We start from the raw sequence: 12,180 nt of genomic DNA, 5'->3' as shown, positions 1-12,180 counted from the left end.
AAGTTAATATGCAATACTGCCAGTCCATCTGTACCTTTCTTTTTCAGCCAAGATGAGCTTGGTGAGATAGGCATGCAGTTCATTCTCCTGGTTGATTCGTTTCTCCTCGATATTGCTCCATCTTTTCTTCTTTGCAATTCTTAGAGCACTAGGGATATCGTCACCAAAGTTCAGTCGCTGTTCTCTTGCAAGGTTGTACGCTAAAGAAAAATTAAAGCATTTTCAAAAAACGCACAAAGAGGGAGATGTATGACTCAATAAAGGCTGTTTTCATCAACATCATTTTGGGACGAAAGCTTGCATTCATACTAGCTCACAGTCTGAGCAGTTTATGGATATTAAAGAACCCCTAAAGTAAAATCAAGAGGGGCATGGAAACAGATGTTTTTGGGGTTTTTCTAAAGGAAAAGTATGACATCGCCATCGCCATCCCGGACGGCTACAAGATCATCCGGAGAGACCGCGTCAACCAGACAGGAGGGGGCATCGCCATCATTCACAGGAACACCATCCGCATCACGACCAACACCGACGACACCATCGCACCCGCCGAACACCTGCACTTCCAGATCCACGTCAACCCCAAGACCACTCTCAGAGGCACCCTCATCTACAGACCCCCGGGACCACGCACACAATTCAGCGAGGACATCGCCGACTTCATCAGCCCGCTCGCCCTCCCCTCAACCGACTACATCCTCCTCGGGGACCTCAACTTCCACCTGGAGAACAACGACGACCGCAACACCACCACCGTGCTGGAAAACCTCGCAAACCTGGGACTCAAGCAACTGGTGACCACCCCCACCCACCTCGCCGGACACACACTCGACGCCGTCTTCTCATCCAGCAAAGACATCGCCTTCAGCCACGCCACAGGACTCCACTGGACGGACCACAGCTGCGTCCACTTCACCTTCAGAAGAACGACGACCCACCACCACCAGCAACAGGTTGCCCGAAGAAGCTGGAACAAGATCACAGCCGACCAGCTCACCGCCTCCCTGAGTCAGCACCCTCCCGCCAGCTCAGCGAACCCCAGCCAGGCCGCCGACAACCTCACGAAGTGGATCAGCAACTGCGCGGACGAACTCGCCCCTCTGAGGACCCCGCCCAGCAGACCCGGCAGCAAGAAAGCCCCATGGTTCACCGACGAACTCAAGAGCTCCAAGAAGAACTGCCGAGCCCTCGAGAAAGTCTGGAGAAGGGAACCTACACCGGACAACATGACCACCCTCAAGCTTGCCACCCGGAAGCACCACCAACTGATCCGCGCCACCAAGAAAACTGCATTCAAGGACCGACTGGACAACAACGCACACAACTGCAAGGAACTCTTCAACATCGTGAAAGAGCTCTCCAACCCCAACGCCGGTAACAACGACATCACCCCATCGCAAGACCTCTGCAACTCCCTCGCCTCCTACTTCCACAACAAGATCGCGGACATACACAACAGCTTCAGTAGTCAACCATCGCACACAACGACCGCAGCAACGCCACCCACCACCACCCTCCGCGCCTGGACTCCGATCAGCACCGATGACACCGCCCGCATGATGAACTCCATCCACTCCGGATCTCCGACCGTCCCCTGCCCTCACCACGTCTTCAACAAGGCCGACGCTGTCATCGCACCCCACCTGCGGGACATCATCAACACCTCCTTCGACACCGCCACCTTCCCGGAGAGCTGGAAGCACGCCGAACTCAGCGCTCTACTTAAGAAACCAACAGCGGACCCCACCGAACTCAAGAACTACCGCCCCATCTCGCTCCTCCCGTTTCCAGCCAAAGTCATCGAGAAGACCGTCAACAAACAGCTGGCCGCCTTCCTCGAGACAAATGGATCCCTCGACCCCTCACAGTCTGGCTTCCGAGCCAACCACAGCACCGAGACCGCCCTGATCGCTGCCACCGATGACATCCGAGCCCTGATGGACAACGGAGAAACAGCGGCCCTCATCCTCCTAGACCTCTCCGCGGCATTCGACACTGTCTGCCACCGCACCCTAGTGCAGCGCCTCAGCAACGTCGGAATTCAGGAGAAGGCACTGGAATGGGTCGTCTCCTTCCTCGACGGAAGAACACAGAGAGTCCGCCTACCACCGTACAAGTCAGAGGCCACCGAAGTCATCTGCGGCGTCCCTCAAGGATCCTCGCTGAGCCCCACCCTCTTCAACGTCTACATGAGCCCCCTCGCGGCCATCGCACGCCAACACAACCTGAACATCATCTCCTACGCCGATGACACCCAGCTGATCCTCTCACTGACCAACGACCCCGCCGCTTCCAGAGCCAACCTTCACGAAGGGATGAAAGATGTAGCCGAATGGATGACGACCAGCCGCCTGAAACTGAACTCAGACAAGACGGAAGTCCTCATCCTGGGCTCCTCGCCCTCCGCCTGGGACGACTCCTGGTGGCCCCCCGCCCTGGGCACCGCACCCACACCGACAGACCACGCACGCAACCTGGGCTTCATCCTGGACTCCTCCCTCTCCATGACCAGACAAGTCAACGCCGTCTCCTCGTCATGCTTCAACATCCTGCGCATGCTACGATAGATCTTCCGGTGGATCCCCACCGAGACCAGGAAGACGGTCACCCAGGCCCTCGTCACCAGCCGACTGGACTACGGCAACGCCCTCTACGCCGGAACCACCGCCAAGCTCCAGAAGAGACTCCAGCGGATCCAGAACGCCTCAGCCAGACTCATCCTCGACATCCCCCGACGCAGCCACATCTCCGGACATCTGAGAGACCTGCACTGGCTCCCCGTCAACAAGAGAATCACCTTCCGTCTCCTCACCCACGCACACAAAGCCCTACACGACCAAGGCCCGAGCTACCTCAACAACCGCATCAACTTCTACGCTCCCAAACGCCACCTCCGATCAGCCAGTCACGCTCTCGCCGCCGTCCCCCGCATCCGAAGATCGACAACAGGAGGAAGGTCCTTCTCCCACCTGGCCGCCAAGACCTGGAACTCCCTCCCGACCGACCTGCGCCTGACCCAAGACCACCTCTCCTTCAGGAAGAAGCTCAAGACCTGGCTGTTCGAGCAGTAGCAGCACCCCCCCCCCCCCAAGTGCCTTGAGACCCTCCGGGTAAGTAGTGCGCTATATAAATGCCCATGATTGATCATGATTGATGATAAATACTACAACCAGAAAATGGTGATTTCACATCCAACTCAACTACATTAAAACACACTGAACGAATAGGAAAGGACTGTGCAAAGCTTTTTATGGTTTCAATGGTACAATGCAAGAAATGTGTTCCTAGTAATATGTTTAATCCTCCACAGGGTGGAGCAGGTAAGAGAGGAATAGATAAGCAAGCGGAAAGGGGCAAACACCACACACTTTTCAGTTTTGTGCACAACTATAGGTTTGGAAGAGTTGTTATTTCTGTTAGGTACACTCGCACAATGACTTATGTGGGATCTAAGTTTTCATTCCCAGTGAACCATTTGTACACTTACTTAGTGGTATTGTATGGAGCTGGCCTCTGGGGTTATTCTAATATAAAGGCACTTCAAACTGTTGAAAATAATTTTTTAAGGAACATTTTATCACTTCCAGAGAGTACAGCGACCTCTATATGTCATGACGAGTTGGGGTTGCCTTATATTACTGACATAATTAGAGTACAACCCATCTTATTATGGCACAGAGTCTGGACTGTGAACGAATGTGTTTTAAACCGTGCCATATACAGGAGGTCTTAAAACTGGGGAGAGTAAACGGAGTCGAATGGCTAAACTACATCAAAATGTTTCTCAATGAAATAGACCGTTCGCAATATTATGATGATCCGCCCTCTATGGCACATATCCCCAGAAAAGCATTGAAAAAACTCTGTATGGACTGCCTCAGAGATAAAAGACAGCTTGAAGAATTGAATAAAAATTCTGTCACTTCCCATCATCTAATTTTAATAAGTGACAAATTACAGCCATACCTAAGTTTACACATGCCAAATTATGACAGACTACTTTTAACACGTTTTAGAGTTAACATTGTTTTTAAATTATTTACCTTCCCTGAAATGAACTCGTGGTCCAAGGAATTGCCTGTATGTCCCTGTGATGAAATATCTAAACAATCTAATATGCATGTTTTATTCTTCTGTAAATCTATACATTGCCTCGCAGAAAATTGATCGTTCCTATTTTAAAGGAAATGAATTTGCACAGATGTCGCCCAGCGTATTTAGAATTGCAAAAAATGGACAATGTTTTTACTGTTGCCTCGCTATCAGAGTATTTTAAACAGGTTTTTAAACTTAGGAAGTCAATTTGTTTAAACGAACTGTAACAGTGTAAATACTATGTATTATATTAACATCCTCCTTCAGTTGTTGTATCACTAAGAACTGTAAATGAAACATGACTATCTGCTGCTTTTATGGTTATACTTATTTTAACTGAATAAAGTACTTTTTGACTTTGACTTTAGTGGTAAGCCAACATCTGAAGTGTCTGTAAGTTACTAGCACGGTACCTTAGAACAAGGCAAACTCAGAACTTTTAGAAAGTCAATTTCAGGGCACTGAAAGATGAGTTCCATACTCCACAAGATTAATTTTAGTTCACTTTTTTCGTTTGCTTGAGTGTTGCTCGGTTTTTCCAGTGATTTTTGAGGTTTGTCCAGGCAGATTTTTGAGGTTATAAAAATAGTTTAAGGGGATGTGGCCAACCATCAGGGTCACATTGACATGACCCACTGAGATTCCGCTGTATTCCCACCTGAATTCTTGGGAGACTGGCACAGTTAGCCAGCCAACGAGCAGTGCGGACATCGGAAGCGCTGCTAGGCCTGCCTTTTCTTTATGGCAGGAGCCAGGAGACCCGAGTGGAGCAGGGGCAGCTGTGAGCCAGGTGGAGACAGACCTTTTTTTTTTTTTTACTTATTTTTTGCACAAGAGAATAGAATTGACATAGGCATACAAAGATGATAATATCGAAAACCAAGACGAGTCGATAATGGCCATTTGGTCACAATGTACAAATGTAACAAAAAGGGATAGTTACAGTCAATGTATGCCATTCAGATTGTAACAAATTAAACCACACAGCAAAAGTGAAGAAGAGAAGAGAAAAAAAAGAAATAGTAGGAGGAAGTATATAATTTCTCAGCATGCAGAAGAAGGTGGTTGGTGATGCCAATGGATATGCAATAAACGTGTAGAACGAATAACTCACGCTCATGCAAGAGGTTTCATAACTTGTAGGGGAGACAAAAGTCTAGGAGTTGTGAACTGGAAAAGAGGGGGAGGGGCAGAGGGGATAAAGATACCTATGGAGGTTTTCTGTAAAAAGCAAGATGAGTAGAGGACCTGGCTTGAATTGAAGGCCACGGTGTAAGCGCCTCATGTGGAGGTGGCGGACAAGGGGGTCCAGTGCAACCATGAAAATTAACTGGGACAGTAGGCATCCCTGATGCATGCCTTGTGTTATAGAGAAAGGAGCTGTGAGTGAGCCACTGACTTCGAGTCATGCAGTGGGTTGTGTATATAGAAGGTCGATCAGGGAGAAGAAACCAGGAAGGTATGCCCAGTTTCCGAATAAGGAGTGAAATTAGGGCCTTTCTAAGACTGCAATTGCACCAGGTGTATCTGGAGAGATTGTATGGAGTACTGAGAACAAACACTGCCCTCAGATTCAGTGATGTGGAGCGGTTGGGGACAAATCTAGACTGCGCAAGTGATGTGATTTGGTCCATCAGTAATGAAAGATGTTTGGAGAGAACTTATGCCAAATATTTTATTGTCTATATTAAGAAGTGAAAACGGCCTGGAAAAACCACAGTTTAGGGCACTTTGCCAGGTTAGGAAGGAGGGTTATAACGGCCTTGCGCATGGACGGATTCTTCATAAACCACAAGCAGTTTCGGTGCTAGGATATGTTTAACAAGTTTATAGAACTCCATATTGTAGCCATCGAGACCAGGTGATTTACAGCCATCAATGGAGACTATGGCTTGTGTTATTTCCTCACAGGTCATTTGTTCACTGAGACACTGATGTTGAGGATTAGAGCATCAGACTTTAGCCACCTCCTCCGGTCATGTTGCCTGGGCCGCAGTATCACCAGTAAGGCGGGAGGTGTAAAGTTGAATGTAGTAGTTAATCAGGGTATCCAGGATGCCTTAATTGGTGGCAATCCACTGGCCCCCGTCCACATCCAGCTCAGTTATGTAGGAGTTGCCCCAGGAGGATGAAGCAGGCAGGCCAGTGTGCGCTCCTGGCACTTCCCTCCCCATATTTACGCGCTCGAGCAGGTTTGCCTTAAGAAATAACTTCCCTGTCAGCAAGGTCCCCGTATTTGTTTATGAGGGCTGATCTGGATTGAGTGTCTGGTGGTGTGGTACCAACTGATGCCTCGAGATATAGATCAGTTAGAGCTGCTTCAAGTTGTGTGCGGGTTCGATGCATGTCTCTAGGGACCCCAGAATGTTTGCGATACATATGACCCTGATAAAGGCCTTGAACACCTCCCAGTGGGTGGAATGAGAGGTTACTGAACCCTCATTAAGCTGCAAATATTCCAAAATTGCTGTGCGTAAGTCAAATCGGAATAGCTTGTCCTGTAATGTCAATGTTGGGAAGTGCCATTGACGTTCCCGATCGCTTCCTTGGGAATATTAAAAACAACCAAAACATAGGAACGGTCAGATAGTGTGCAAGTAAGATGCTGGGCGGATAGCAACCATGGACAAAGGGTAGCGGAGTAGGAAGAAGTTGATGCGGGACCATATGTTGTGTGGGCAGAGTAGTGAGTGAATCCTTGGTCGGAAGTAGGTTTTTTGTGCCAGGTATCACACAACAGGTGTGTATCACAGAGGTCATGTAGTGATTTAGGTTTAGCGGTCAGTGAGAGTGCTGTGGTAGGGGATCCATGAGGAAACTGAAGTCTCCATCAAATATAAGATGGCCAATGTCGATCCGATCTATTTGGGCAGAGGGGGACAGGAACAATTCTGGCGAGTCTGTTGGGAACATAAATGTTGGCCAGCCGGACTGGGTGACCCGTCAGAACACCAACAACTAGGATGCAGGAGCCACCGTCATCTGTGACATTGAAAATGTGCTGGAATAAGACATTCTTGTGAATAAGAGTACAGACCCCTCTAGAGTAGGAGCTATAGTGGCAAAGAAGAGGTGTGTGCCCAAATTAGATGCCTCTGAGGACATCCTCCCAGGGGGAAGGTGCATTTCCTCGATGAAAGCTATGTGGGCACCGATCATTAAGCCCAACTAATATTCCAAGACAGGATCGTAAGAGGTAAGCAGTTACACTTTAGAGGTGATACAAGGGCCGTGAGTCATAGTATGTAGCTAGCTGATATGAAGAGAAAGCAACCATTATGTGCGGAGTAGAAATGAGGAAAACAATAAGCATAAGAGTGTATTTACCCAAGAACTCCCCCAAACCCCACCAGGCACAAAGAGGCCCAGTATCATCCCTTAACTTCAACCTTATATATCAAAAACAATACAATGAAAATGTGTGTGTGTACCATTGGGGGGTGGGGCGTCACAGTATGGCAGACACCCAACTACTGTAAGACCAGATGCAGGAGTGGTAACTGTGATAGAAGAATCAACAATGCAACAGCCTAATAGGGCAAGGAAAGTTTCAAAAGAAGTCCCAAGCAGGGGTCTCTGCACCCTGTCCCAGAGAGCATTAGGTGATTGAAGAGGAGACATGGCAGTCAACACGTCGGGAAAAGATAGTCGCTGGCATGAATGTCAGGCAGAGATCTGGCTGGTGGTGTACGACGCAAAGAGGAGCAGTCACTAGAATATTGCTGGCAAAAGGACTGTGCATCGGCTGGGGTGTCAAATACAAGGTTTGCCATGGCCTTGCACCCTTAGGCGTGCTGGGTACAGCATACAGTAACTAAGTCCTAGTTTGTGATGCGTGGATTTTACACCAGTGAACTTACGGAGTGCTTCCTGGACCAGGGTGGTGAAGTCTGGGAACAGAGAGATGGTGGAGCCCTGCCACTGCAGGACTTCCTGGCGAGATGCAGGGCAGTGTCACAGACTTAAGTTCAGTAGGCGAGCAATGATAGGTCTTGGCAGGCAGCCTAGATTGGGTTATGGGCCAATGAGTAGTGTGCTCTTTACATTACGTATGTGTGGGTGAAGGGCTCTTTGCCAAACTGATCAGTCAACAGTCGTTCAATAAACAAATCCAGGTGGCCAGTATTGGTAGACTCAGGTACCCCTAGTATGCGTAGGTTACTGCGTCTACACCTAGCCTCCAAGTCTTCATTTTTTTATTGCTGCGGTCTTCAGGAATTTTTCCACTTGCTTCAGTCTTTTCGTGGTATGGGTAGCGCCGTCTTCCAAATCTGACACATTCCCCTCAGCAGAATCAAGCCTGTTCTCATGGTAGTCAAGGCGTCCACCAAAGCTGTCCAACCTCTTGGACAAGGTGTCAAACCGGCCATCTATGGACCTAGACGCCCCCCAAGCTCTGCTATTATTGTGTCAGTGCTGATCATTTGTTCTGTGCAGTGGTTGAGCCCCTGCCTTCCGCCATCAATGGAGGTAGTGTGGTGTCTGGGGTGCTTTGCTTGTTGAAGTTGAGACGTCGCGGTTTAGGGTCACCTCGGACCATAGCCTACAATAGGAGGGCTGGAGGAGGAAGACAATCTCCAGAGGCTGTTTAAAGGTTATGCTGTGATGGGCACAGTATTTACCCGATGTGTCTTGCTCGGTATTTGGAGCTGGTGGGGACACTAGGTATCAGTAACTTAACAGATATTGAAGCGGTCCACGCAGTGGAGGGAATAAAGGGGGTAGGACACAAGAGTGCCTGGGGTTCCCCAATGAACAGACCAGGGAGCACCCAAGGAGCCATATATGGTGTTGGTTACGATAGGCGTGGTCCCACCAGCAAACATGCAGGTCGCAAAGAAGGGAACCAGAGCCACCCAATGTCTCTACGGGTGCAAAACTCTGCATGGTGTGACGTGAGATCCAGCAGCAGGTCCGCGGCAGGGGGTAGGTTGGTAATACAGCTCATCAGCAAAGGACCATCACAGGGCCGAAAGCCAGATCCGTCAAAGGCCGACCCAGTGACGCTGGCAGTTAGGGGAAGGCACAATAATGTCAATTATAAGTGGCAAGGTGAGGGGTGGTATGCGGAGATGAAAATGAGGCAGTAAGGTTAATTTGCTACATAGTACCGTAGAGGCACCCCTATGCTAGGAGCAGAGGGCAATAGAGCTGAACAGTCATGAGCAGGGCACCCAGAGAGCCTCACGTATGGCCAATTCAGGCATGCCGATAGGTAGGGACAGTACAAGCTTTAGCAGACAAAGGGTCAAGAGGTCGAAAGTGTTGTTGCTGGTCCTCCGATCCAAACACCACAGGCAGTCCCTATGCAGAGAGGGAGGAGGGGTTGCAGTGCGGGAGATGTAACGGAGGCGGACCGACCTGGTCCATCAGCCGGCTCACGCGACCCCTGTCACCGCAGGGGAGACTCATGAATGAGGCAACTCGATGCAGCAGTCTCTTCGTAGCCTTTTGCGATATGAGCTCCGGCACTTCAGTCCAGGCCTGTCAACACGCCTCGGGCCCCAGCCGCTCTGCCGGAGTGTAGAAAGGCGCTCCTCACCTGACGAGGTCGCCAGCTGAGACGTGGCGGTGAAGGGTGGCCCCAGGTCTGCGGGCCGATGGAGTTCCATACCTCTGCAGGATTGAAGGCAGTGGAGGATCTGATGAAGTGGCCTCAGAAGGTCCTACTCCCACCAGAGAGAGGAGACCCGCCGCAGGAGATGGATGCTTAGGGTAGGCCGGAGACCAATGGCATGGCCACTGTAGTGCTGCACGAGGCCATGTGCAAGTGCCTAGGAGTGTGCCCCTCTGTGAAATATTCCTCTCCTCCCGGTCATCTTGTCTCCAGTTGAGAGCAAAGCAGTCTACCCCCCCCCCCCATTGGCAGCGACCCACTGGGGGTTGGGTGGTATACGATAGTAATAATTAAAGTAAAGTAAAGTAATTAGAAGAATTGGGACAGCATCCTACTGAGCTTCAACTCCATGCGGACATTACAGTCAACGGCTTGGCCATGCCCTGCGGAGACGGATTCTTAAAGACGGAAATCTGCCATCAGGGAACCACTGATCTAGACGATGTTTAAGTGTCCTGCTGTTCTTGGGAATGAGGAAGTAAACTTAATAGTCCACGTCTCCACCTGGGTGTCTGTTAAAGAAGCAAACTCTTCTAGGTGTAAAGGATGATGCTATTACCTTTACTTCTTCCACCTAAGACTTAATAAAGTAACTATTCAATTTAGAGAAAGGACACTTCCACTACAGTCAAAAGTACCCATCTCAATTAATTCCACCTACTTGTGTGGACACCTCTGCAGTTTTTTTCTAGTAAGAGTAATGGCTGGGGGAAGGGCTAGGAGAAGCAGGGTCTGTTTTACCATATAGTGCCCCACGCCCATTCTGCTCTCATCTGAAGCATGAGTCTACAGAGGCAGTAGGCCTCAAACCCTACTGTAACCTCAGATGTATCTATCCTATGAAGGCCAATAACCTCAGGTCACTGTCTTTCTGATGAACAAGTCGTTGAGCCCCTGTCCTCTACATGTACATCTTTCTGAACATCAAGAAGATGTACCAATAACAGGATGCATCTGTCATCTGGAAGAACAAAATGGGCTAAGAGTGTGAGTGGGGGCCAACTGGGTCTTTCCACAGCTTTGGAAACTAAAATAGCAACATGGCTTAAAATAAACAATAGCGTTATAAGGAGATTCCACCTTAATGCTTCCCAGAGGTGACGCAAAGCGTTTTTGATAAAAAGTACAAACTTTTGTTATGTTCTGCGGTCAAGCACCTGCCAAAATTAGATCTTGTGGTCAAAAGTTCCTCATTAAAACTGTATAAAAGAACTGCTTACTCTCCAATTCGTCTACCACCTCTCACAGTGTACTATTTAACCGTTTTAGTTAGAATTTTGATTGATGTTCTAATGCTTCATTGTACTTAGATATACATTTTCTCTCTCTCTCTCTCTCTCTCTCTCTCTCTTTTTCTTTGGATTACTGTGATTTTAAACTTACTAAAATGCATGTTTTTGTTCCTGATCTGTGATATGTCTTGGACACTAGTTAATTTCTAGATTCCATGGTGTTAGTTTTGATTAATGACATTTATTGTCTTAATTGTTTGAATCAATAGTGCCACTCTTGACTCAGTTCCTGCATTTCGCACGTGTGTCTTATTTTAGATAGCATATTTCTGTGCTAAATTATGTGGTCAAAAACCACACTAACAGGGGCAAAGGAGGGGAGGAGCAAACTGAGTCCCTTTTTTTCGCGGTAGGGCACAATTAATCAAGGACCTCAGGCAGTGTCCGGCAAATTCCCAATAGTATGTTTATTAAGCTACATGAATTGTTCATACTCAAACTGTAGGTATGCCTGAAGGGCCTGATAGGGTTTTGTGTCAGGTCAGTAGCCTCCATATCTAGCCCTTCTACAGATGTAGCACCTGTAATTATAGCCCCAGTTCTATATATCTTTTTCGAATTTCATTGATTTTGGTCTGAATAAATACTTGCCATCAAAAGGCATATGTATTAGGTGTTTTTGCAGCTCTGGTCTAAAGCCAGAAATCCTAAGCCTTACATGGCTTCATAGCAATGAACACAATATTTGTCAATGGGCTATATCTGCAGCACAGAATGTGCTGTATAATCCTGCACTTGAATGTATTTTTACAAGATTTTTTATTCATCATCATCAAGATTACAATTACATTTTCATTATATATTTCAACGAGATAAGAAAATCAAATAACATTCATTATTAACTTAATCCTTTAACAAGTTTATAAATTCGTGCTTACATTTAATAGATTCTATCCATAATAGATCTTACAAATTCAATTTAGAACCTAAAACAAATTATTAGTTATCTTACTGTATGCTTATAACTCCCCCAGCTTTTGCTTCCATGTTATTATTGGAGCCCATATTCGCCTCGCAACTTCCCTTCTTACCCTTCCCTTTTTTTTCGTATAGAGCCTGTTCCAAGGTAAAGATTGCCAGCAACCTAGAAACCCATTGATGTACAGTCGGTGGGCTAGGATCTTTCCATAGCGATGCTATACATAGTCTGCTTAATACCATGGCTATATACAAAAA

General features: G+C 47.9%; 1 protein-coding gene across 1 annotated transcript in view; it reads right to left on the bottom strand.

The window, feature by feature from the left end:
* The window catches only part of LOC144784261 (E3 ubiquitin-protein ligase CHIP-like), a 134,709-nt gene that overhangs the window by 66,039 nt on the left and 56,490 nt on the right, over window positions 1–12,180 (bottom strand). The window contains exon 3 of the mRNA XM_078662929.1: window positions 35–200. Within this exon, the coding sequence (XP_078519055.1) occupies window positions 35–200 (166 nt within the window). The remainder of the gene's footprint in view (window positions 1–34; window positions 201–12,180) is intronic.

This window comes from Lissotriton helveticus, chromosome 10 (genome assembly GCF_964261635.1).
Source record: "Lissotriton helveticus chromosome 10, aLisHel1.1, whole genome shotgun sequence".
NCBI classification, from domain to species: domain Eukaryota; kingdom Metazoa; phylum Chordata; class Amphibia; order Caudata; family Salamandridae; genus Lissotriton; species Lissotriton helveticus.
This window is presented reverse-complemented; position numbering and strand designations above follow the sequence as displayed.